The 26,496-nt window shown below is 48.9% G+C and overlaps 1 protein-coding gene across 8 annotated transcripts in view; it reads left to right on the top strand.

The window, feature by feature from the left end:
• The window catches only part of MECR (mitochondrial trans-2-enoyl-CoA reductase), a 37,122-nt gene extending 18,862 nt beyond the window's left edge, over nt 1–18,260 (top strand). For all 8 annotated transcript variants that reach the window (XM_025354452.1, XM_025354441.1, XM_025354461.1 and 5 more), the window contains 7 exons: nt 5,383–5,526; nt 8,873–8,975; nt 10,052–10,154; nt 11,483–11,556; nt 15,816–15,876; nt 16,060–16,132; nt 17,898–18,260. In XM_025354452.1, the coding sequence (XP_025210237.1) occupies nt 5,383–5,526; nt 8,873–8,975; nt 10,052–10,154; nt 11,483–11,556; nt 15,816–15,876; nt 16,060–16,132; nt 17,898–18,055 (716 nt within the window). In that variant the 3' untranslated portion in view covers nt 18,056–18,260. The remainder of the gene's footprint in view (nt 1–5,382; nt 5,527–8,872; nt 8,976–10,051; nt 10,155–11,482; nt 11,557–15,815; nt 15,877–16,059; nt 16,133–17,897) is intronic.
• The last annotated feature ends 8,236 nt before the right edge of the window (nt 18,261–26,496 follow it).

Here is a 26,496-nt window from a genome sequence, read left to right as displayed (position 1 = left end):
CCAGCTAATTTTTGTACTTTTAGTAGAGATGGGGTTTTGTCTTGTTTGTCTTGTTGGTCAGGCTGGTCTTGAACTCCTGACCTCAGGTGATCTGCCCCCCTCAGCCTCCCAAAGTGTTGGGATTACAGGCACTGAGCCACCGCGCCCGGCCAAAAGGTGAGTCTTTTAAGCAAGGTGCCAGCCAGAGAGGATGAGGATTTTATAATTGTGAGTACTGCAATTAACTCAGTGTATTCAGTAAACATTTTGTAAGCATCTGCAGCGTGCTGGACTCGAGGACACAGCAGTGAACGGACATGGTCTTTCTTCTCATGAAGACTGCCATTTAGTAAGAGTGGCAACTATTAAACATATAAGTTCTCAGCTGGCCACAGCTTGGTCATTTTCCATGGTTCTGAGCTGCCCAGCTGTTGCTGAGCCCATAGCCGGCCTTTTCCCACGTGCAGCCAATCCCAGGGGAGACTAGACCAGATGGTGTACATAGATCTTTGCCAACTGACTTTCTCCTTGGGAAATACGCAAAACCTTCCTGAGGAAGCACAGAGCCATAGAAAGAGCACTGGCTCTGGAATCAGGGGCAAGTTCTCTTTCCAGCTCCACTGTATGACCTGATTTAAGTCACAGCTACTTTGTGCCTCAGTTTTTTCATCTCGAAAATGGGACTAATAGTCACTGCCTACTATGTCTCAGTAGACTCTTAATAAAACTCAACTGAGCGAATATATGCAATGATCTTTGCAAATGCCAAATTTCTCTATGAATTAGATCAGGAGTTGGCAAACTTTTATCTTAAAGGGCCAAATAATAAATATTTTAGACTTTGTAGGCTATACCATCTTTGTGACTACCCAATTCTACTATCGTAAACATACAGACAATATATAAACAATTGAGTGAGCATGGCTGTGTTCCAGTAAAACTTTATTTGCAGGACCGGGCGTGGTGGCTCATGCCTGTAATCCCAGCATGGGAGGCTGAGGCGGGCAGATCGCTTGAGTCCAAGAGTTCAAGGATGGCCTGGACAACTTGGGGAAAGTCCATTTCTACAAAAAATTAGCCAAGTGTGGCAGCGTACACCTGTAGTCCCAGCCACTGGGGAGGCTGACATAGAAGGATAGCTCAAGGCCCGGAAGCAGAGGTTGCGGTAAGCCACACTCCAACCTGGGCAACAGAGCAAGACCCTTGTCTCAAAACAAAAAAACACTTTATTTACAAAAACAAGTGGTGAGCCAGATTTGGCCCACAGGTCACAATTTGCTGACCCCCAAGTTAGATAATGGAGATGGTTAAGGGTCAGTTGCATATGAGTGAGGAATTGGGAATCCTCAGAGCTAAGGTCTGGGAATTAGCATCATTAAAGGAAAACAATGTGTGTTATACACCCACTGTATGCTAGGCATAGTGATAGTCTCTGTACAAATGTCTTTAGTTTAATCTTCCCACTATGACATAAGTGTTATTTTCTGCATTTCACAGATTAGGGAAATGGAAACTCAAAAAAGGTAAAGTGATCATTCAAAGTCACACACTAGTGAGTGGCAGAGCCAGGGTTTTTAAGCAGGTCTCTCCAACTTCAAGCCTAAGAGTTCTACTTGAAATCCTGAAAGCCCTTGTCTCTGACCATGGATGCTGCCTCCCTCCCACCCAGCGTCTCTTGAGAAGAGGATTAGGGACTGCTAAGCCCCAGAAATTCATATCAAGGGCTGGATTTCCATTGTCGTGCCATAAGAGGAATTAGAAAATGCCCTGGATTTCATACATAGAAAGCCCTGCACTAAGCATTTGGCACAGGGTAGAGTGCATTAAGTGTTAGCTGAGATGAGTGGGAACAATGATTTGAAGGCCAGTCTGGGGAAAGCCCACAGGATGCTGGGGCACTTCCTGGATTCCAGAGGAATCCTTGCCTTTTCAGTCTCTTATTTTCTCAGCCATAGACCTACTCTAGGATTGACACAGCCTTCAATAAAAAGTGTTCCCAGGCCGGGCTTGGTGGCTCACGCCTGTAATCCCAGCACTTTGGGAGGCCGAGACAGGCGGATCACGAGGTCAGGAGATGGAGACCATCCTGGCTAACATGGTGAAACCCTGTCTCTAACAAAAAATACAAAAAATTAGCCAGGCGTGGTGGCAGGCATCTGTGGTCCCAGCTACTCGGGAGGGTGAGGCAGGAGAATGGCGTGAACCTGGGAGGCGGAGCTTGCAGTGAGCCAAGATCGTGCCACTGCACTCCAGCCTGGGTGACAAAGCAAGACTCCGTATCCAAAAAAAAAAAAAAAAGTGTTCCTGCCTCCCATCCCCAGTTCCTGGTCCCTAAAGCCCACATTGACATCCCCATTTCCTACAGCACGGTTAGTGATTACCCAGGCTGCCCCCTGCTTCCCACAGCTGACCCACATAGGACCAGGATACCATTAGAATCCCAGCAACTAAATAGTGAGCAGGCATGCCCAAGAGCTTTGGAAGCACAGGCCAAGGGCCCCGAGCTGCCACAGTGACCAGATGCTGAGCCAACAAGGCTCCAAGCAATTTCCCTAAGGTGACACAGTGAAGACACAGTGGAATCAAGGCTGGAGTCTCTCTGACTCCAAAGCCTACACTCTTCACCCCTTCTTCATACAAGATCCTGCCCATGTGATGCAGACCCCTTACCCAGTCCTCACCAAATCCTATTGATTCTATCTTTAAAACAGAACTCGAATCCATCTTCTCTTCCTCATCCCCACTGCCAAAGTCCCAGTCTAGGCAGCCATCATCTCATACCTCAACCCCCGCAAAGACCTCTCGCTTCCACACTGCCCCTCCCTGCTCCACAGTCTTCACCCAGCAATAAAGTGATCTTAAAGCACATATCAGATCATCTCAGTCTCCTCTCAAAGCTTGTTAGAGGCTTCCCACTCACTCATTCACTAAAACAAGATCAGCTCTCCATACCATGGTGCTGAGGTCATGCTTTCATACCGCAGATTGTGACCCGTTTGGGAAGTCAATCTAGTGAGTTGCAAATAGCACTTTTTAAAATTAAAGTTGAGCAGAAAAGAATAAAAAATAGAGTATCTCTTACATAGTAAGGGTAAGTATTCTGTGAAACACAGGCTTGTGTTACATGTATATTCATGTATGTATATGTACGAATTCACAGTGGAATTCATGGTTACTGTGGGTCAGAATTCTGAAAGTGTCACATCACCTGCCCAGCCCCCGCTGTATCAGCCAGGCCAGCTGCGTCTCAAACCACTCTTCCCATCAGTCTCCACCCTGCAGTGCAGCATCATCCCATCCCAGTCCTGTGTCTGTCCTGCTGCAGCATCTCTGCATCTGCTGCATCCCCTGCCGAAGATGTTCTTTGTGTGCTCTGAGTCACTCTTAGCCTGTCACCTCCTCAGAGAAGTATCCTTGACTCGCATCTAAAGTAATTCCCTTGCTGTTACTGTCTCTTTATAATTTATCATTATCATATCTGCTTTTTTTCACCTGTTCAACTCCACTAGAATGAAAGCAGGGAATGTGTCTGTGTTGTTCAAGTGCCTGGGTACAAGATAAATATCTGTAGATGGAAGGAAGGCAGCCCAGATACCCAGGTTCCAGCTCCAACTCTGCCTAGATAAGCCAGGGGGCTTTGGGCAAGTGACTTCCTCATTTCCTCCCCTGTTGCATGAGGGGTTCAAAGTCGATGCTCGATAAGGGCCTTCTCAGTACTGACATTCTGGAATTCTTTTGTCTGGAACTGGAATGTGGGCTGGGAGTTGATGCTCATTTCTTTCCAGCTTATAGAATTTTTCATTTCCTTATCTCATTTGATTTCTACAGTAGCTCCTGGAGGAGGCGAGTCAGGCTGTTCTTGCCTGTGCCATTTACACATTAGAGTAACTGAAACTCAGTGACAGGAATTTTCTCAAACCAGCAGAACAGCAAAACCAGGTTTGGCATCTGTGCTCTTGACTTCTACTTTTATGCTTTGTTCCCTAAAACCACCTGAGTCAGGCCGGGTGCAATAGGTCACGCCTGTAATCCCAGCACTCTGGGAGGCTGAGGTGGGTGGATCAGCTGTGGTCAGGAGTTTGAGACCAGCCTGGGCAACATGGTGAAACCCCACCTCTACTAAAAATACAAAAATTAGCCGGGTATGGTGGCAGGTGCCTGTAGTCCCAGCGACTCGGGAGGCTAAGGCAGGAGAATCACTTGAACCCAGGGGGCAGAGGTTGCAGTGAGCTGAGATTGCACCATTGCACTCCAGCCTGGGGAACAAGAGCGAGACTTCGTCTCAAAAAAAAAAACCCCCACCTGAGTCAGCTTGCTCTGGATGAGAAGAATGAGGACTGTGTAGGAAAAAGGGGGCTTTCTCCGCTTCTCCTGCCCTAGTGGTAATATTACTACTGTCTTACCCTTAGATTGCAGCAGTTTGAGGTCATTAACTCCCTGCATGGTGACATTAGCTAAATCTGATGGTAAGTCAGAAAAGCAACCTCTCTGAGTTGCCCTTACAACAGTATTTGGCATTTTTTGTTTTGGTTTGTTTTTTGGTTTTTGGGTTTTTTTGAGACAGGGTCTTGCTGTGTCACCCAGGCTGGAGTGCAGTCACACAATCATAGCTCACTGTGTCCTTAAATTACTGGGCCCAAGCAATCCTCCCACCTCAGCCTCATGAGAAGCCAGGACTGCAGGGCATTATACCCAGCTAATTTTTTTTTTTTTTTTTTTGGTAGAGACAAGGTCTCACTATGTTGCCCCAGCTGGTCTTGAGCTCCTGGCCTCAAGCAGTCCTCCCACCTTGCCTCCCAAAGTGCTGAGATTATAGGCATGAGCCACCACACCCCATTTTTACTACATGTTTAAGATCAGAATAACTATCTAATTTGGGCCGGGCACAGTGGCTCATGTGTATAATCCCAGCACTTAGGGAAGCTGATGCAGGCGAATCACCTGAGACCAGGAGTTCAAGACTAGCCTGAGCAACAAGGCAAAACCTTGTCTCTACTACAAATAAATAAATTAGCCATGTATGGTAGTGCACGCCTGTAATCCCAGTGACTCAGGGGGCTGCAGTGTGAGAATCACTTGAACTCAGGAGGCGGAAGTTACAGTGAGCCGAGATCTCGCCACTGTACTCCAGCCTGGGCTACAGACAGAGACTCTGTCTCTAAAAGAAAAAAAAAAAAAAATTTAAAAAAATAACAATCTATTTTGCATAATTATCATGAGGATTCAGACATTCAGAGGAACATCCAGATTTTCTTCTTTTTCTAAACATCCTGGATGCTATCCTGGATGCTTCCAGTGGATACTATCCATTATCCTGGCTGCTCATTGGCCAAGGAGAGTGAGCTGGGGTTGAATGTGCTCAGGGCTCCTTCCTTATGATCCTGGTCTCATCCTCTGACTCAGGAACCTGGCGGACCGAGGCTGTGTTCAGCGAGGAAGCACTGATCCAAGTTCCGAGTGACATCCCTCTTCAGAGCGCTGCCACCCTGGGCGTCAATCCCTGCACAGCCTACAGGATGTTGATGGACTTCGAGCAGCTGCAGCCAGGTAGGAACCCGGAGTTAGGGGAGCAGGTCAGGGTCTCCCAACTAGGGTGCCACTCACATCCTGACCCCAAGGCCAGGAGAACTTGCAAGGTGGAGGTTTTGACGGGGTGATGGACCTCTCACCCGGGTGAATGTTGTTGCTTTCACGTAGAAAGATGTTAGCTTGGTTCCTAGGAAACATGCCGAAACCTCACGAGGAGTACACTCTCGAAAACTGCTGCAGGGTCACATTCCCTAGAGCTTGGGATTGAATTCTGTCATTCAGCAAAAATGTGTTGAGCTGTGTTAAGCTCTGGGATACAAAGCCAGACAAGATAGACACAGTCCCTGTGTTTTCAGTAAAACGCTGAACTTAGTGTTAATAATTCCACTCAGCGTTTACATAGCACTTTCCAGTTCACAGAAGTGCCTTGACAGGCATTATCCCCATTGAGTGCATTAAATCTTCAAAGCGTTGCAGTGAGGTTGGTACCATCATTGGTTAAGAGCTCAAGCTTTGGGCAGATAACCTGGATCTGACCCCAGGCTTCACCTTTCCCTGACTGTGAATTTGCCTCTCAAATCATCAGATTTTTCTTCTGTAAAATGGAGAATAAAGAACATGGAGGGTGAAACACTACAGCATAACACTTCACACAGTGCTGGGCATGCAGTGCAGAGACTGTCCACTGCTTTTATTCGTCTTCCCTTTCATAAATGGGAAAACTGAGGTCCAGAGAGGTAAACTATTTGCATGAGATCAGCCAGCAGGTAAATGACAAAGCCAAGTGTTTCATTTGGGTTTCCCTGAAAGTGGAGCCTAAGACCAGGACTGGGTGCAGACAGTTTGTTTCGGAAGCAGAAATGAGGGGGAGTGGGGAGAGTGAGACAGAGATGGAGGCAAAGCCCATGAAGCCCGGTTACTGCTATGGGCAACTACTGCTCAGGCTGTTTTTTTTGAGACGGAGTCTCACTCTGTCGCCCAGGCTGGAGTGCAGTGGCATGGGCTCACTGCAACCTCCGCCTCCTGGTCTCAAGGGACTATAGCTTGGGATTGCCACCACATCCAGCTAATTTTTGAATTTTTAGTAGAAACAGGGTTTCACCATATTGGCCAGGCTCGTCTTAAGCTCCTGACCTTGTGATCCGCCCACCTCAGTCTCTCAAAGTGCTGGGGTTACAGACATGAGCCACCCCCGCACTGGCCTGCTCAGTCTTGCTGGGGGCCCTCTGAAGACTCTCATAGAACCCACCACAGAATTAACCCTTAAGGCTGGGCATGGTGGCGGCACCTGTGATTCCAGCTACTCAGGAGGCTGAGGCAGGAGAATCGCTTGAACCCGGGAGGCAGAGGTTGCAGTGAGCCGAGATTGTGCCACTGCACTCCAGCCTGGGCGACAGAACAAGACCCATCTCAAAAAAGAAAAACTAACCCTTGAATGATGAGTTTTCCACTAATTCTCACACCCCATTGTTTAAGGGTCACCCTAAGGGCATTAACTTTCTGGGCTGCCTCTGCACACCGTGCACATCCGTGAGGCGCAGTGGCTGTAGAACTCACCCAAGCCACCTCTCATGCCAGTGAGGAAACTGAGGCCCAGAGCTGTTGGAGTGTGATGAAACATGGTGCCCAGCCACTGTCCAAGGCCTGGCTGAAAGCCGATGCCAGTTCCCACAAAGAGAAATATAGGTTTCTCACAACTATGACAGAGGAGTCCTGGGAGCATTTGGTAGAGAAAGACAGTGGCTGTGACCAGGGACCTTTGCTGGAGTCCTAGTGCAGCAGATGCTTTGTTTGCCTGCGTCCCATGCCCTAAAGCCACCTCCCATTTGGGCTGCAGCTGTGGTAACAGATCTAGGCATTTCAACGCTGCCCACCCTAAGTACCCACTGTGCACCTCTCCACTTTCCTGCCTCAAGGCTGATGTGGCCAGAACTGTTGAGTCAACTTAGGATCTTGACAAATGGTGAGAATTACATTTTACATTGTGATCAGTTTATACAAATAGGGACATATATATATATATATAAAATGGAAACCAAAGTTTCGTGAAATACCCTTACTATGTGTGACATACTCTGTTATTTTTTATTCTCCTCTCAATTTTAACTTTTAAAAAATGCTGCTTGCAGCCAACTACATTGATTCATAATCCACTAGTGGGTGACAACCTGTACGTTGACCCCTGGTGAAGGAGAGTGGGCATTCTTCTTCCAGGAAGTCCTCGATCTCTAGTTTCAGCCCATTGTGTGACAGATCCCTGCTGTCTCTCAAAAACCAGAAAGCATTTCAAAGTCAACAAAGCACTTTCCCGGACATGATGCATTTGACTCTAATCAGGGGCACCTTTTTTTTTTTTTTCATAGAGAGAGTCTTGCTCTGTCACCCAGGCTGGAGTACAGTGGCGTGATCTCGGCTCACGGCAACCTCCACCTCCCGGGTTCAAGCGATTCTCCTGCCTCAGCCTCCCTAGTAGCTGGGATTACATTTTAAGGGAAGGAAACTGAAGTTCACAGAGGTCATAACTTGCCCTGTCTGTTTAGTTACAATCATTGGTGAAACTGAGACTTATGCCCAGGTCCATCTCATTCCAGAGCCCAGGTTTTTCCCAGCATGTCACCCTGCCTTCCCCAATGGCCAGGTCCAAAGCTAAACCTGGGCTTTGCCACAAAACTGTAGGACCCTGTTTCAGGGGCTGCCAATTTCTCCAGCACAGCTCTAATCCCATTTCAAGGCAGTGCGCCTTATTAAACACCGCGGAGGGGAATAGGGCACGGTCCTTCCCTCTCAAGAAGCTACAAGCTCTTCATAGAAATGGACCTATATACAACAAAGTATAAGACTAAGACGGGGCAGACCATGGTATGTGCATTAATACAGAGGCCCACGGAGCACTTTGGGAGCACATAGAGGGGAATATCCAGGAAGGCTTCATGAAGGCTACACTTGAGCTGCACTTCAAAGGATCTACAGGATTTCAATAGGAAGGAAGAGAGGAGGGAAACATTGCAAACCAAGGAAATAACCTAAGCAAAGACCTGAGGACATAAAAGTTGGGAGGGTTATGAAGGCTATAAAATCTTTTCCATAGCAGGGCAGGGTCCAGTGTAGATGCTGAGTTAAATTATGTCCAGTGTAGATGCTGAGTTACCAAGTCCTGGGAGGCATCGTGAGTGTTGTGGAAGTTTAAGAGGCATTAGGGGAACAGTGAGAAACAATGTAAGCTCTGAGAAGACTCAGCAGCCAGGTCCTGGGTCCCTGTTGAGCCTGAGGACTCCCTTGCCTACAGTAGGATCCCTGGCTGGAAGCCTTTGATCTATTGCAGATCTATACAGGGCTTGATTTGGTTCTCTTCCTGGCTCCACAGGGGATTCTGTCATCCAGAATGCATCCAACAGCGGAGTGGGGCAAGCAGTCATCCAGATCGCCGCAGCCCTGGGCCTGAGAACCATCAATGTGGTCCGAGACAGGTGTGTGGGGAGCAGGCTTCATCCCAGACCACGACTTCGGCCTTTCCCACCTCCCATCACTGCGGTGCCCACTTGTACACCAGAGGGCGCCCTTGCATAAGCATAAACTGGCCTTAGGTGTCACTAACAGAGTTGGTGGCTGAAACAGATGAGTCAGCCCTAAGAAATGAAGTCCAGCTGGCTTTTGGTGATAGGATGAGTGAATCTGAAATGTAAAGAGAGGGCAGGAAGGAGGTGGAGACTGCTCTTACTGAACAGCTAAGACTTTCTGAGACTCTTGGCTTGTGATAACCTCATGTTTTCAAAACCCCAGTTCATATTTGGGAATGTTTTGAGCTGTATTATTCTTTCTGTGAACCGTCTAACCCAAGGCCCCTTTACCCTTGCTTTTGTGTGGTACTTGGAAGTGCACTAAATACATACAGGAAGGAGACAGAGGCAGGTTTATCATCTGTCTTTTACAGATGAGGAAACTGAAGTTTCAGAGAGCAGCTTGCCCTGGAAGACACAGCAAGTCAGTAACAGACTCGGTTTCCTCACTCTCCATCGTATCATCCAGTTTCTCTAAGCCTCACTGTTCATGAATGTGGCTGTGGCTGTCATGGAAGCCCAGTCTTAGTATAATTGACACCAGCTTCAGTTCCTCACTTGTACTAACAAAAATCATTCTGTTTGCCTTAACCAAAGAGACCCAGGACCACTCCCGGGCTAGAGTGTGTGTGCACAACACTCTGAAGAGCCCTTGAAAAGAGGGGGAAGTGGAGTTTGTCTTTTCAGAGGAAGAAATCAGGAAGTTAAGTGACTTCTCCCTGGGCACAGATGGCTTCTAGCACTATTGAGCTGTCAGGGCCTGTGGAAGCCACCCAGTCTCACTCTGTTTCCAGTGAGGAGACAGCCAAGAGCTATTGAAGCCGAATGAAATTAGGTGGCTGGTCCCTGCTCAAGCCTGGCTTAAACCTAACCCCAGCTTCCTGCAAAAAGAAGCATGGGTTCTCCCAGCTGTGGTAGAGGGGTCCTGGGAGACTTTGGTGGAAAAAGCCGGCAGATGTGACCAGGGAACTATATTTGGTTTCCAGACCTGATATCCAGAAGCTGAGTGACAGACTGAAGAGTCTGGGAGCTGAGCATGTCATCACAGAAGAGGAGCTAAGAAGGCCCGAAATGAAAAACTTCTTTAAGGTACCTAGTAAGAGGGACATTGCCCCTCCAGTCCATGCACATCTCCCTGAAGAAAGTTGACATGCATTAGAGAAGCTGGGGACTGGCACCATTGTTCCTCTCTGGAAACCTCCCTTTGCCTCTTCTTGGTTGGTTAAAGCCCGTTCCCCCAGCCAGGCGGCAAGCAGCATGCATTAAGTGCCCAGATGCTGGGAGGGAGGCACGAGAAACAAACAGAGTTTAGGAAACCCAGTGTGACTTGCAGTTTTAAACATTTGTGGTGGGCCATGTCAGCCCACATGTGTGACTCTAAGAACTGGCAGGAGAGGACCTGAGGAAACAGAGACACAGAAAGAGAAAGGAAAGAAGTAACCTTTCCCAACTACCTGCCTTAATTTTATCTGATAATTTCCACAAAAGCTATTCAAAGGAATTGCTATCTGTTTTACTTAGAAAAGAGGAAGTGCTTAACCAAAATCATATAGTTTATAAGGGGGAGAGTCAGAGCTGGCCTCAGTCTCTCTGAACTGAAAGCCTCTTAACCTTCAAGAACCTCCACCCTACAACATGCCTAGTAAGGGACCAGACCCTCAGCCCCTTTTTACTGAACCATCAGGAGGAACCAAAGACACACACTCAAGAGCGTGCACTTCTTGCAAACATTTCTGAAGCAGTAGATCAGCATATATAATATTAGCCAAGTCACAAGGACTGAAAAGGGGAGCACACAGGGAACCGAAGCCACCAAACTGCATGCAGATGCCCTTTGCCTATTCTTTCCCAGAGAAGATGAGTTCTGCCAGATCCTAAAATGGACAACAGGATTAAGTTGCTACAGAAAAGGCCCTTCTTGGCCAGATGAGGTGGCTCATGCCTGTAATCCCAACACTTTGGGAGGCCAAGGCAGGCGGATTACTTGAGTCTGAGAGTTTGAGGCTAGCCTGAGCAACATAGTGAGACCTCTGTCTCTACAAAAAAATTTTTAACTATCTGGGCATCATGATACACATCTGCAGTCCCAGCTACTCGGGAGGCTGAGGTGGGAGGATTGCTTGAGCCTGGGAGGGTGAGGTAGCAGTGAGCCATGATTGCACCACTGCACTCCAGCCTGGGTAACAGAGTGAGACCCTGTCTTAGGAAGAAAAAGAAAAAAGAAAGAAAAGACCCTTCCTAAGCAGAGAAAAAGGTGAGTTCAAAGGCATAAACACATACACGCGTGCATGCACGCAAACAAAGGCATAAACATCTCATTTTATTTACTCCCTCCTTCTAACACAGCACTTGGGCAAGCTTCAGACCCCACATGTAGAGGGGGGTCGCTCCCTCACTGCACTTTTGTTGCTTTCCAGGACATGCCCCAGCCACGGCTTGCTCTCAACTGTGTCGGTGGGAAAAGCTCCACAGAGCTGCTGCGGCAGTTAGCGTAAGTCCCTTGGGCCTGCAGGTCCAGCTCGCCGGAACTCTCCAGGTCTTTAGCTGGGATGACCATCAAGTGACCGAGTCCCAGTGGCCAGTTCAAGCCAAGACCAGGTCAGCACAATGTTAAGTGGAAACTAGGACCAAAGTCATCCAGCTATCTGGGCACTGCTTTCTCAGCCTCCTCCTTTGTAGATGACCAAAAGGCCTATCCAGCTTTATTTTTCCAAGGGACCCCAGAAGTAGACTGCTAAGCTGTCTGCCATAGAGGAATAGTCAAGGATTTATAACCTAGGGATGTCTGAAAAAGTCACTTAGTCCTAGCTTATTTAACCTTCCAAATTTGTACTAGCTTTTAAAATAGATTCTAATTTTAAAGGGAACATTATGCTTATTACAAAACATTTTGAAAACATGGGAAATTGCAAAGGAAAACTTAAGCATAAAAGTTTCCTGTTGGCTGGGACTGTGGCTCATGCCTATTATCCCAGTACTTTGGGAGGCCAAGGAGAAAGCATCACTTGAGGCCAGGAGTTCGACACCAGCCTGGGTAACACAGTGAGACCCGATCACTACAAAAAAAATTTTGATTTTTTTTTTTTAAGTTACCTGGCTAGGCATGGTGGTTCATGCTTATAAAATCCCAACAAGACGAGCAGATCACTTGAGGTCAGGAGTTTAAGACCAGCCTGGCCAACATGGCGAAACTCCATCTCTACTAAAAATACAAAAAAACTAGCTGGGTGTGGTGGCAGGCATCTGTAATCCCAGCTACTCGGGAGGCTGAGGCACAAGAATCATTTGAATCCAGGAGGTGGAGGTTGCAGTGAGCTGAGATCACACCATTCTACTTCAGCCTGGGTGATAGAGGGAGATTCCATCTCAAAAAAGAAATAAAAGTTACCTATCACCCCACCACCAAGGGGGATAAGCCTTGTTGACAATATTAATGCATGTCCTTCATTCTTCTTTCCTTTAATATAAGCTTCTAGGCCAGGCATGATGGCTCACGCCTATAATCCCAGCACTTTGGGAGGCTGAGGCGGGCGGATCATGAGGTCAGGAGATTGAGACCATCCTGGCTAACACAGAGAAACCCCGTCTCTGCTAAAAATACAAAAAATTAGCTGGGTGTGGTGGCGGGCGCCGTAGTCCCAGCTGCTGGGGACACTGAGGCAGGAGAATGGCATGAACCCAGGAGGTGGAGCTTGCAGTGGGCTGAGATCGCACCACTGCACTCCAGCCTGGGCGACAGAGGGAGACTCCGTCTCAAAAATAAATAAATAAATAAATAAAATAACCTTCTTGAGCTAGAGTGTGCGTAAAAAGACACTTCCTAACTAAGGCAGGAACCCCCTCAGTAGCACGGATTCAGCTAGCACATACTTGCTGAGCACTTACTAGCTACCAGGCACAGAGAGGGCCGTGGCACTGATGCGCCCTCTGAGATCTCACAGGCTAGATGAGCAGGCGAGTCACGTGGCCAGAGCGCTGTGGTGAATATTCATCATGCACCAGACTGTGCAGTGCTTGACTTACCCCTCCCACAACCACCTAGACAGGGGGTGCAGTTCTAATCTCTGTTTTATACTTTTCAAAAATGAGGCCCAGGCCGGGTGCAGTGGCTCATGCATGTAAACCTAGCACTTTGGAAGGCCGAGGCAAGTGGATCACCTGAGGTCAAGAATTCGAAACCAGCCTGGCCAACATGGTGAAACCTCGTCTCTACTAAAAATACAAAAATTAGCCAGGCATGGTGGTAGACACCTGTAATCCCAGCTACTTGGGAGGCTAAGGCAGGAGAATCGCTTGAACCCAGGAGGTGAAGGTTGCAGTGAGCCAAGATCGTGCCATTGCATTCCAGCCTGGGCTTCAGAGACAGACTGTGTCTCAAAAAAAAAAAAAAAAAAAAAAACGAGGCTCAAAGAGGTCAGGTACCTGGCCCAAAGTCTAGTCAGCAGGAGAGCCAGGCTTGACCCCACATTTGAGCACACCGCTTCAGCCCTATACCTGACAGCCCCGGTGGCAGACCTCAATCCCAATGTCATTGCAGGAGGAAGCGTTGTGCAGTAGTTATGAGTGTAGGCACTGGAGTCAGAATGACTGGGTTCAAGCCCCAGCTCTGTCTGTGACTTACTAGCTGTGGGCCTATGGAAAGTTAGGCAATACGTGAAAAGCAATCCAGGCCTCCGTCTCTTCATCTTTAAAATGGGGGTTTTATAAACCCTCTGCCTCTGAAGGGTAATCTAACACAGGGGCCCCCACGCCTCAGACCAGTGCCAGTTCGTGGCCTGTTAGGAACCAGGTCACGCAGCAGGAGGTGAGCGGTGGGTGAGCGAGCATGGCTCCCTGAGCTCTGCCTCCTGACAGATCAGCAGCAACATTCGATTCTCATAGGCCTGTGAACCCTGTTGTGAACCACGCATGCAAGGGATCCAGGTCCCGTGCTCCTTATGAGAATCTAATGCTTGAGGATCTGAGGTGGAACAGTTTCATCCCAAAACCATCTTCCTTCCTCCAGTCCACGGAAAAATCGTCTTCCATGAAACCGGTCCTGGTGCCAACAAGGTTAGGGACCACTGGTCTAAAGGACACTGGGTGATATACAAATTGCTGTACAAATGATGGATGGGCTTCAGCTTTCTCATCTCTAAAACAAGGTTGTTACGAGGATTCCCTGAGGCAGTACATGCAAAATGCTTAGAACTGTGCCTGGCACCTAGTAGCAGCCTGGTAAGTGTTAGCTACTAGTCTGATTAGACCAAGTGCAGCAGGGATACAGAGGAGAGAGGGCTTGGCTCCCAGGAGCTACTTTCTACAGCAGGTGGCAGTCGAGGGGCACTTAAGACCAAACTACCCAGCAGCCTCAGGGACAGAAGTACCTGCCCTAGGACAGCAGCTCCTTCCATTCGGTAGTTTTCAAAGTCTACCTTGTATTGTCCCCAAATGTGCTTGAAGTCATCCTTGATCAACAGACTCCTAGAAGAGCCAGGGAGTGGGGAGGGGAACACAGGTTAAGTCAAGCATGTGAACTCCAGGCTTATTCACTTAGAAATTATATTAGCTTCACTCCCGTATGTCAGCTGACGTCGGGGTGTGGGTGTCAGACAGCAGGTACTGAGAAGGCACCTCCTGCAGTGAGAGGACGCTTGTCATTGTTCCCTCCACCATCCACATCACTCCTTATCTGTAGATATCTGTAGAGCTGTTTCCTCACATTGATTCTTAGAATGAGCATTGACAGATGAAGAGATGAGGTCTGGGCCATTTTCACTGCATCACCCAAGGTCGGACACCTGTAGTGAAAGCAGAGCCAAGGCTGAACTCAGGCCTCGAGCTCATCTGGGGAGAGCAAGTTTCTTTTCAGCACTTAATCAAAGCCTGACTGGTTGGGTTAGATTAGTGGATTCCCAACCCTGGCTAAACATCCAAGTCATCCAGATGGGGGGTGTGTGTGTGTTTAATATACATTCTTGTATCCTGATTCATTGGGTCTGGGATTGGACCTAGGAATCTGGTTTGTTGTTTTGTTTTATACTGAGACAGTCTCACTGTGTTGCCTAGGTTGGAGTGCAGCAGTGCAATCTCGGCTCACTGCAGCCTCAACCTCCCAGTCTCAAGTGATCCTCCCACCTCAGCCTCCTGAGTGGGACCACAGGCATGTACCACCATGCGCAGCTAATTTTTTTTATTATTATTTGTAGACACAGGGTCTCACTGCGTTGCCCAGGCTGTTCTCAAACTCCTGGGCTCAGGCAATCCTCCCACCTTGGCCTCCCAAAGCACTGGTATTACAGGTGTGAGCTGCCATCCCCAGCATTTATTTATTTATTTATTTTCTGAGATGGGGTCTCACTCTGTTGCCCAGGCTAGGGTGCAGTAGTGTGATCAGGGCTCACTGCAGCCTCACTTTCATGCCCTCAAGTGATTCTCCCACCTCAGCCTCCCAAGAAGCTGAGACTACAGGCATGCCACCTTGCCCGGCTAATTTTTTGTACTTTTTTAATAGAGATGGGGTCTCCTTTTGTTGCCTAAGCTGGTCTTGAACTCCTGGGCTCAAGTGATCCACCTGCCTCAGCCTCCCAAAGTGCTGGAATTATAGGCATGAGCCACTGCACCCAGCCGGAATCTGTATTTTTCAACCTTCCCCAGAGATTCTGAGAGCAGGGTTTAGGAACCAGGGTTGAAGCAGAAGCACCATGGCAGGTTCAGGAAGGGCTCTGTCTCTACTTTGCACCCAGTCTTTGTTCTCTTTGGACTCTTTAGGCGTGGAGGAACCATGGTAACCTATGGGGGGATGGCCAAGCAGCCCGTCATAGCCTCTGTGGTAAGCTGGGTCGGAGGGAGGCATGCCTGGAGCCGGGCCGGACACCTCAGCCAGGCCACATCCCCTGGCACGACAGCGGTCTAAACTTAGGCAATGCCCCGTCCCTGGAGGGGAGTCTGTACCCTTAAGCGATGCCTGAAGTTCTTGCCCTCAGAGCCCAGCATGTCCTTCCTGTGTCCACAGAGCCTGCTCATTTTTAAGGATCTCAAACTTCGGGGCTTTTGGTTGTCCCAGTGGAAGAAGGACCACAGTCCAGGTGAGTGCACGGCCCAGTGCAAGGAGTCACAGATGAGGGCAGTGCCTAAAAATGGCAGCAGAAATGACCAGCTACTGAGCCCTGGAGGGGTGATTGGGTCCCCAGTCCCACAGAAGGATCAAAGAGAATAGCCTTAGGCCAGCTACAGTCAGCAAATAGTTATTGGACTAAACTAGGTTAGTCTTAGGGGCACAGGACAAAACAGACACTGCCCCCATCCTGAAGAGCTGACAGTGGGGAAAGATGGATAGCAAAGTAGAGAGAATAGACTCTGGAGCCAGCCTGCCTGGGTTCAAATCTGCTTCCACACTACTGGGTAGAGGTTCTGCCTAGACAGTGGTGGGACCCTGGGCAAGTTACTTAATCTCTGCCTCAGTTTAAATTCATAAGTTTAAACTCTTGTTAGCCGTGTTTGACAGAGGAGGAAATCGAGGTTCAGAGTGGTTAAGTAGTATGCCCAAAGTCACCTCCCCACGGGGAGGGATGCAGCCAGGATGTGAACAGATCATCTCCTGTTCATCTCCTGGAGGACTGGCTCCCTAGAGTGGGATCTCCAAACTCAGGATGAAGAATAACATGGGATTATCCAAGTGAAGGGGAGGAAGGTGGTAGCGTGAATACAGTGTTTCAGGCAGAAAAAATCAAAAATCGTATGTGCACTGAAGTGCTTCCGAGCGACCTGGAGTGCTAGATCTGAGCTGGGGCTGAGAAATTGGGTGAGTGGGTTGTGACCAGGTTACAAAAGGCCTTATAAACCTGATTAAGGCATTCAGACTCACTGGGGTTTTTGTGCTGTTTTGGGGGGTTATTTGTTTTGAGACAAGGTATCGCTCTGTTGCCCTGGCTGGAGTGCAGTGGTGTGTTCACAGCTCACTACAGCCTCAACCTCCTCGGCTCAGGTGATCCTCCCCTCAGCCTCCCAAGTAGCTAGGACCACAGGCACATGCCACCATGTCCAGCTAGTTTTTGTATTTTTAGTAGAGATGGGGTTTCATCATGTTGCCCAGACTGGTCTCAAACTCCTGGGCTCAAGGGATCCACCCGCCTCAGCCTCCCAGAGTGCTGGGATTATAGGCATGATTTACCGTGCCCAGCCAAGACTCACTCTTAAAGGCAACTGAGGAGCCACTGAAGTGTTTTAACCAGTAGATATGACTAGATTTGAAGGTTGAATGAATTTATGTCTATGGAAAAACACTTCTCAGCTAAGGCCTTCACTTCTCAACTTCCTGTACCATATAGGGTCCTTCAGAGGAGGCAGGCCCAGGGAGGGGATGTTGGTGGCCTCAGGTCGTGGGGTTCTAAGGGAGTCCTGGGCTCTCAGGGAGAGCTCCTTTTCCTGAGCAGAGCTCGACTGTTCCACATCACTTGGCATGCCAGGCACACCCACTCCCTCCCCGTGCCTCCTCTGGCCTCCCGGCCTCCGCCATCCTTCTCCTCCCACCATTCAGTGCTCCTGGCTCCACTGCAGCTAGGTTCTGTGAGTCTGTGCCATCTTAATCACCACTCTGAAGAGTGGTCTTTGCCTGCCTGCCCCTCAGACCGTAGAGCCACTCCTGTGTTCCTCTCTCCCCACCTGGACCTCACTGTCCTAAAGACAGGCAGGGACCAGGCTGCCTCCACAGCCACCCCATCCTTGGCACAGCCAGGACTCAAGGCTTTATTGGAGCTCGGTGCCAGCTCCTGTCCATAGGGCAGCCCCGTGCCACATCTCACCAATCTCCAGCTGCTGTTCCCCTGTCTGATTTCCTCCAACCTCCCGCAGACCAGTTCAAGGAGCTGATCCTCACACTGTGCGATCTCATCCGCCGAGGCCAACTCACAGCCCCTGCCTGCTCCCAGGTCCCGCTGCAGGACTACCAGTCTGCTTTGGAAGCCTCCATGAAGCCCTTCGTGTCTTCAAAGCAGATTCTCACCATGTGATCATCCCAAAAGAGCCGGAGTGACGTGAGAGGGGAAGCAGATCTGAGGGGCTGGGTGCAGGCCCCTCAGTCGGGGTTCCCACCTTCCCCAGACTACTGCTCTCCTCACTGCCTCTTCCTATTAGGAGGATGGTGAAGCCAGCTGTGGTTTTCCCCAGGGCCAGCCTTAAGGTATCTAATAAAGTCTGAACTCTTCCTTCCAAAAAGTAGAAGTCATCCCTGTCAAGGACCGTCACTCTGCACTGGTCAGCTCACAGCACCAAGAGGCCCCCTTCCTGCTTTTCTGTCACGTGTTCCCCCAGTAATCATTTTCTGACCACCCTGAAAGCAAAGCCTGGGTGGACACTGCCAGGGCAAAGACCAGTAGGCCACCATCCCTGGCTTCAAGCTGCACAAGCCCACAGAGGAGGGTCCTGTAGAACGAGCACTTTGCTGTGCTTCTCAGGAGTGTGCGGCCCGGTCCAGGGCTTCGGGAGGATCAGCTGCACGGAAGAGTCAATGCCAGGCTGAGGTCATCAGAGCCCTGAGGAACGAGGACGTGGGGTCTCCACTCTCATGGAACTGCCGTTCTAACTGAAGACAAAGACAGTATACCAGTGGTTCTCAACCAGGGGCAATTTTACCCCCAGGAGACATTTGACAATGTCTGGGAATATTTCTGGCAGTCACAGCTTGGGGAGGAGGTTGCTACTGGCATCTAGCAGGCAGAGTGAGTACTGCTGTTAAACCCCCCACAGGACACGCAACAGCCTCCTACAACAAAGAATTACCCAAGGCCTGGCACGGTGGCTCACACCTGTAATACCAGTACTTTGGGTAGCCAAGGCGAGCGGATCACTTGAGCCCAGGAGTTCAAGGTCAGCCTAGGCAACATGGTGAAACGCCATCTCTACAAAAAATACAAACATCAGCCACCCGTGGTGCTGTGCACCTGTAGTCTCAGCTACTCGGGAGGCTGAGGTGAGAGGATTACCTGAGCCTGGGAGGTCTAGACTGCAGTGAGCCATGATCATGCCACTGCACTCCAGCCTAGGCGACAGAGCAAGACCCTATCTCAAAAAAAAAAAAAATTCAGCTCCCAAATGTTCAATGTTCATGAGGTCATTGATAAACCCTGCATTAAACAGTCTCACAGTAATTACCATAGTGACTAATGCTGTAAAGAAGATCTCTGGGGTGCTGTAAGAGCAGAATGAAGATCTTGCCCTAGGCCCCAGGGTCAGGGGTATGCTTCTGTGAAGTTTGAAGGTGGGCCCTGACAAATGAGTGAGCTTTATTCAGGCCGAGAGAAGAGCTTGACATGTGACATATTGGTATTTGCTTCACGATTCATTTGCTCAAAGCAAAGAACAGAGGCTTCAGGGTGTCTCCCTTATCACCTGGCCCTCTGTACCCAGCACTCAGGAGCCTCATTTAGGACTCATTTATTGAGTGCCTAGTGTGTGCCCAAAGCTAAGGATACCAATGAAAGAAGTGCTGCTGGCCCTCAGGTTGCTTAGCCTAGTGTAAGATTGACCAGTACAGTGTAATGATGAGGTCACTGACATGGAGGTGTTCAGAGGGCCTTGGGAGGACACACAGGGGCCCCAGTTCTGCCTGAGGGTATCAAGGAAGGATTCCTAGAGGAGGTATCTTCTACAGCCAGTCTTGAATACCGAGCAGGAAACTGCATATCAAGCAAAGCCAACAGCACATATGAGAGTTCAGAGGCCTGAGAGCCTGGCACTCAGGGAACTGCAGTCAAGTGTAGCTGCTGTCTTAGACATGGAGGAAATGTGGGAACTGAGGTGGGAGACATGGGCGAGGGTCAGATCACAAAGGACCATGATGTCAGGACTTACCCTGAAGCCCTAGGGAGGCACCAAGGGATTTTAGGAGTGGAGCAATATGGAAAAAACTGGCTCAGAAGGTTTTATTTATTTATGTATTTATTTTATTTATTTATTTATTTATTTTTGAGACAAAGTCTCACCCTGTCGCCTGGGCTGGTGTGCAGTGGGGTGATCTCGGCTCTCTGCAGCCTCCGCCTCCCAGATTCAAGTGATTCTCCTACCTCAGCCTTCCGAGTGGCTGGGACTACAGGCGCATGCCACCACACCCGGCTAATTTTTGTATTTTTAGTAGAGACGGGGTTTCACCATGTTGGCCAGGCTGGTCTTGAACTCCTGACCTCGTGATCCACCCACCTCGGCCTCCCAAAGTGCTGGGATTACAGGCGTGAGCCCCCGCGCCCGGCCGGAAGTTTTAATTGCGTGCCAATTTGCACACAGACTCCCAGCATAATCATCTTTTCTTTGGGAGCATCTTGTGTGTCTGCTGGAAAAAAGGACTCAGCTTCAGCCTGGGGCTGGGAAAGGTCTGCATTGCCCTCTGGGGAAAATTTGCCACCTTCTGGGCTCAAGATCAGCCCCAACTCTTTCCTGTTCCCTGTCCTCTAAGTTAATGGGACAAGTGATTATACAGATGATCAATGCAGGCAAGTGAAAAAAGCCTAAGAAGGAGGGAAGGCTGCCAGAGGCCACAGGAGTAAAATTAAGATTAGGTTCTTTTAGGCCAGGTGAGGTGCCTCACACCTATAATTAGCAGGGCGTGGTGGTGTGTGCCTGTAGTTCCAGCTACTCAGGAGGCTGAGGCAGGAGAATCACTTGAACCAGGGAGGCAGAGGTTGCAGTGAGCTGAGATCGTGCCACTGCACTTCAGCCTGGGCAAGAGAGAGAGACTCTGTCTCAAAAAAAAAAAAGGATTATTCCAGGGGAATCCGTAAGGTTGGGGTTTAGGGAGAGTGGTGAGCCTGAGTCCTGGTGAAGGAGCAGGCCCCTGGTGCCCACTCTAAGAGTAGGCATACAGGAATGTAAGTAATACCATGCTTCAAGATCTGGAGGAACATGCAGAATGTCCTGAGAACAGTGAAGGCAATGATTCCTTGTACCTTTAGGGGTCTGGAGGTGACATTTGGACTGATCTTTAAAGGATGATTATAATTTACTCAGGGAAGGGTGACAAGCATTACAGACTAAGAGACCAGATTAGGCAGTTGTAGAAACAGGGCATTTATGTTAGAACTGTTTCATTTTCCCCATTCTCTTCCTGAGAATTAAAACCTACCACTTTTAGGTGGGTATATAGTAGGCCGGAATAAACACCGTTTCTCTGCATCCCTTGCAGCTAACAAGATCTGCCCCAAGTGATGTAAGCAGAGGTGTTAGGTGTCAGTTTCTTAAGAACCTCTTTTTTTTTTTTTTTTTTTTTTTTTTTATGGAGAAATGGGGTCTTGCTCTGTCACCTAGGTTGGAGTGCAGTGGCACAATCTCGGCTCACTGCAACTTCCACCTCCCAGGTCCAAGCAATTCTCCTGCTTCAGCCTCCCAAGTCGCTGGGATTACAGGTGCCCGCCACCACGCCCAGCTAGTTTTTGTATTTTTAGTAGAAACAGCGTTTCCCCTTGTTGGAAAGGCTGGTCTTGAACTCCTGACCTTAGGTGATGATCCGCTGGCCTCTGCCTCCCAAAGTGCTGGGATTACAGGTGTAAACCACTGTGCCCAGCCCAGGAACCTCTTTAAAATATAGCTGGCCTGCATCCTGCAACCTTTTCTTCCCCTTCCCCTTCCACCTTCCTTATAGCTGGATATGCAGACGTGATTCCTGGAGTTTACCCAGCCATCTTTGACTATGTTAAGAATGGGACAGCAGGTCAGGCGCGGTGGCTTATGCCTGTAATCCCAACACTTTGGGAGACCAAGGCAGGTGGATCACGAGGTCGAGAGATCAAGAATATGCTGGCCAAGATGGTGAAACCCATCTCTATAAAAATACAAAAATTAGCCGGGCATGGTGGCGGGCACCTGTAATTTCAGCTACTCAGGAGGCTGAGGCAGGAGAATCACTTGAACCTGGGAGGTGGAGGTTGCAGGGAGCCAAGATCCCACCACTGCACTCCAGCCTGGTGACAGAGCAAGACTTCCTCTCAAAAAAAAAAAAAAAAAGCTGGGCGCGGTGGCCACGCCTGTAATCCCAGCACTTTGGGAAGCCTAGGCGGGCAGATCACTTGAGCCCAAGAGTTCGAGACCAGCATGGGCAACATGAGGAGACCCCATCTCTACAAAAATACAAAAATTGCCTGGGCATGGTGGCTCACACCTGTAACCCCAGCCCTTTGGGAAACTGAGGCAGGCAGATCACCTGAGGTCAGTTTGAGACCACCCTGGCCAACGTGGTGAAATCCCATCTATACTAAAAATATAAAAATTAGCCAGATGCAGTGGCTCACACCTATAATCCCAGCACTTTGGGAGGCCGAGGCAGGCAGATCACCTGAGGTCACTTCGAGACCACCCTGGCCAACATGGTGAAACCCCGTCTCTACTAAAAATACAAAACTTAGCTGGGAGTGGTGGTGCACACCTATCATCCCAGTTTTTCAGGAGGCTGAGGCAGGAGAATCGCTTGAACTCAGCAGGTGGAGGTTGCAGTGAGTCGAGATCGCGCCATTGCACTCCAACCTGGGCAACAAGAGTGACTCTCCTTCTCATACAAAAAACTTAAAATAAAATAAAAATTAGCCAGGCATGGTGGTGGGTGCCTGTAATCCCAGCTACTAAGGAGGCTGAGGCACAAGAATCGCTTGAACCTGGGAGGCGGAAGTTGCAGTGAGCTGAGATCTCACCACTGCACTCCAGCCTGGGTGACACAGCAAGACTCCATCTCAAAAAAAAAAAAAAAAAATTACCCAGATTTAGTGGCGTGTGCCTGTAATCTCAGCTATTTGGAGGCTGGGGTGGCAGGATCACTTGAGCCCAGGACGTCAAGGTCTCGGTGAGCTGAGATCAAGATCGAGCCACTACACTCCAGCCTGGGCATCAAAGCAAGACTCTGTCTCAAAAAAAATTCAGACTGAATAATCTCTGTGGAGCTGGGACAGCTCTCCTGGCCCACTAAGTAAATACATTCCCTTTTTTTTTTTTTTTTTGAGATGGTGTCTCGCTCTGTCACCCAGGCTGGAGTGCAGTGGCATGATCTTGGCTCACTGCAACCTCCACCTCCTGAGTTCAAGGGATTCTCCTGCCTCAATCTCCCAAGTAACTGGGACTATAGGCGCATGCCACCCTGCCTGGCTAATTTTTCATATATATGTGTGTGTGTATGTATGTGTGTGTGTGTGTGTGTGTGTAGAGACAGGGTTTCACCGTGTTAACCAAGATGGTCTCGATCTGACCTCATGATCCGCCTGCCTCAGCCTCCCAAAGTGCTGGGATTACAGGCATGAGCCACCGTGCTGGGCCAATATATTTCTTTTAAATGGCTAAAGGAGGAATTCCTGGCTCCAGGAGATTAAAAGAAGACAAAAAGGCCGGGCACAGTGGCTCACACCTGTAATCCCAGCACTTTGGAAGGCCGCGGCTGGCAGATCACCTGAGGTTGTGAGTTCGATACCAGTCTGACCAACATGGAGAAACCCTGTCTCTACTAAAAATACAAAATTAGGCCAGGCGCGGTGGCTCACACCTGTAATCCCAGCACTTTGGGAGACCGAGGCGGGCGGATCATGAGGTCAGGAGATCGAGACCATCCTGGCTAACACAGTGAAACCCCGTCTCTACTAAAAAAATAGAAAAAATTAGCCTGATGTGGTGGCGGGTGCCTGTAGTCCCAGCTACTTGGGAGGCTGAGGCAGAATGGCGTGAACCTGGGAGGCGGAGCTTGCAGTGAGCCGAGATTGTGCCACTGCACTCCAGCCTGGGCGACAGAGCGAGACTCCATCTCAAAAAACAAACAAACAAACAAACAAAAAACAAAATTAGCCGGGCATGGTGACTCATGCCTGTAATCCCAGCCACTTGGGAGGCTGAGGCAGGAGAATCACTTGAACCTGGGAGGCGGAGGTCACAGTGAGCCGAGATGGCACCATTGCACTCCAGCCTGGGTAACAAGAATGAAACTGTGTCTCAAAAAAAAAAAAAAAAAAAAAAAAAGACAAATAGGCATTACCTGCTAAAACAAAGCTTGAGCATTATCTGAAGCCCTGTGGCTTCATGACTTCTGGGACCATCCACCCAGTGACTACCTATAGTTGCTGCCATAATATTGGTAAATGGAAGCCAGGCGCAGTGGTTCATGCCTTTAATCCTAACACTTTAGGAGGCCAAGGCGGGCAGATAGCCTCAGGTCAGGAGTTCGAGACCAGCCCGAGCAACATGGAGAAATACTGTCTCTACTAAAAATACAAAATTAGCTGGGTGTGGTGGCGCATGCCTGTAATCCCAGGTACTCGGGAGGCTGAGGCAGGAGAATCACTTGAACCTGGGAGGTGGAGGTTGCGGTGAGCCAAGATCACACCATTGCACTCCAGCAATGAACAAAACTTCGTCTCAAAAAAAAAAAAAAAGAAAAAATGTATATATTGGTAAATGGAGGCCCGGTGTAGTGGTTCACGCCTGTAATCCCAACATTTTGGGAGGCCAAGGCAGGCGGATCATTTGAAGTCAGGAGTTTGAGACCAGCCTGGCTGAAATAGTTAAACTCCGTCTCTACTAAAAATACAAAACTTAGCCGGGCATGGTGGCAGGCACCTGTAATCCCAGCTCCTTGAGATGCTGAGGTAGGAGAATTGCTTGAACCCAGGAGGTGGAGGTTTCAGTGAGCCAAAATTGCACCACTGCATTCCAGCCTGGGCAACAGAGTGAGACTCGGTTTAAAAAAAAAAAAAAAAAGTAAACTCCAAATCCTTCCCATGATCCTTGAGCCCCCTCAAGATCTGGTCTCTCCAGGAGTTCAAGGCTAACGTGGCCAACATGGCGAAACCCCATCTCAACTAAAAATACAAAACTCAGCCAGGCGTGGTGGTGTGCGTCTTTAGTCCCAGCTACTTGGGAGGCTGAAGCAGGAGAATTGCTTGAACCCAAGAGGCAGAAGTTGCAGTGAGCCGAGATCGCACCATTGCACTCCAGCCTGGGCGACTCTGTCTCAAAAAAAAAAAAAAAAAAAAAAAAAAAATTGATAAGTGTGTTCTGTCTTGGGAGATGAGATAATTCCGCCCATTTTCCTTAGGGGAAGACTGAGGCCCAGAAGAATAAAGTTATTTGGGAGAACTTTATTCCTCCCAAATAAACTTTGGGAGGCCGAGGTGCACAGATAAACTGAGGTCAGGAGTTTGAGACCAGCCTGGCCAACATAGTGAAACCCAGTCTCTACTAAAAATACAACAAAAAATTAGCCAGGCGTGGTAGCTCATGCCTGTAGTCCCAGCTACTCAGGAGGCTGAGGCACAAGAATCGCTTGAACCCGGAGGCAGAGGTTGCAGTAAGCCAGGATCTTACCACTGTACTCTAGCCTGGGCAACAGAGTGAGACTCGGTCTCAAAAAAGAAAAGAAAAAAGCTCTTGCGTTAACCTGTGTGTGCCAGGCTGTAGTTGTGCATCAGAACACCCACCAGCCCCACACTTATTGTCAGGCCCCATGCCCTGAGTAGAGCACTAGGCCAAGCCAGAGCAGCTGGAAATGGTGGAGAAGAGAAGGTCCAGTCCTGGTACAACATCTGCTTGCATCTGAAGGCAGGAACATTCCTGGTAAGACAGCAGGGCTAGCTGAAAGGTAAGTGGAAAGGAGACATTGGCACCTTCTGAAAGAGAAAAAAGAGATTCTTACAACTTTCCTATGTCATTGAGATATTAATGTCACCACTTTATGGAAGCAGCAGCCTCGAGAGACGTGAAGTGAGTTGTTCCAGATCACACAGCAGGCAGCAGAGCTGGCACTAGAAGCCAGGTCCGCTGACCATATCTGGTCACTACAGCAGACAGTTCCAATTCTTTTGGCTCCACAGGTGGCCTTGGAGGTCACACTCTTCTCAAGACTCCTTGATTTTGTTCTTGACATGTCAACTGGAAGAGAGTTCAAATTTCCCTGAGTCTGTGTCTCATGGGGAGGCATGAGAAAAAGGCAGAATCAGGAGGCCACTGAAGTAGTCCAGGTAAGAGATTATTTATGTATTCATTCAATAAGTATTTTAAACACTCTTTATGTGAAAGGCACTGTTGTTAGGTGCTAGGGAGAGAGCAGAAAACAAAAAACAGGGCCCCTGAGACCAACGAGCTTACATTCCAGTGGTGGAGAAAGACCATGCACCAGTAAATAAATAAACAAGGTAATTACAGACTGTGTAGTAAGTGTTGTGAAATATGACAGATAGCATTTGAGATAAGGTGGACAAGGAAGGCCTGAGGCCTGAATTACGTAGCCAGCCATATTCCAGGCAGAGGGAGTAGCACATATAAAAGCCCTGACTGTGAACAGTCTTATGAGGCCTGAACTAGTTTAAGAAGTGGGAATGGAAAGAAGGGATGAATTTGTGAATATTTAGAAGGAATAATCAGAAGGACAGACTGAATGCGGTGGTTGAAGGTTGAACTTTGGCACCTTGCTGATGGTGGTGCCACTTGCATTGGG

Source organism: Theropithecus gelada, chromosome 1 (assembly GCF_003255815.1).
Source record: "Theropithecus gelada isolate Dixy chromosome 1, Tgel_1.0, whole genome shotgun sequence".
Taxonomy (NCBI): Eukaryota; Metazoa; Chordata; class Mammalia; order Primates; family Cercopithecidae; genus Theropithecus; species Theropithecus gelada.
This window is presented reverse-complemented; position numbering and strand designations above follow the sequence as displayed.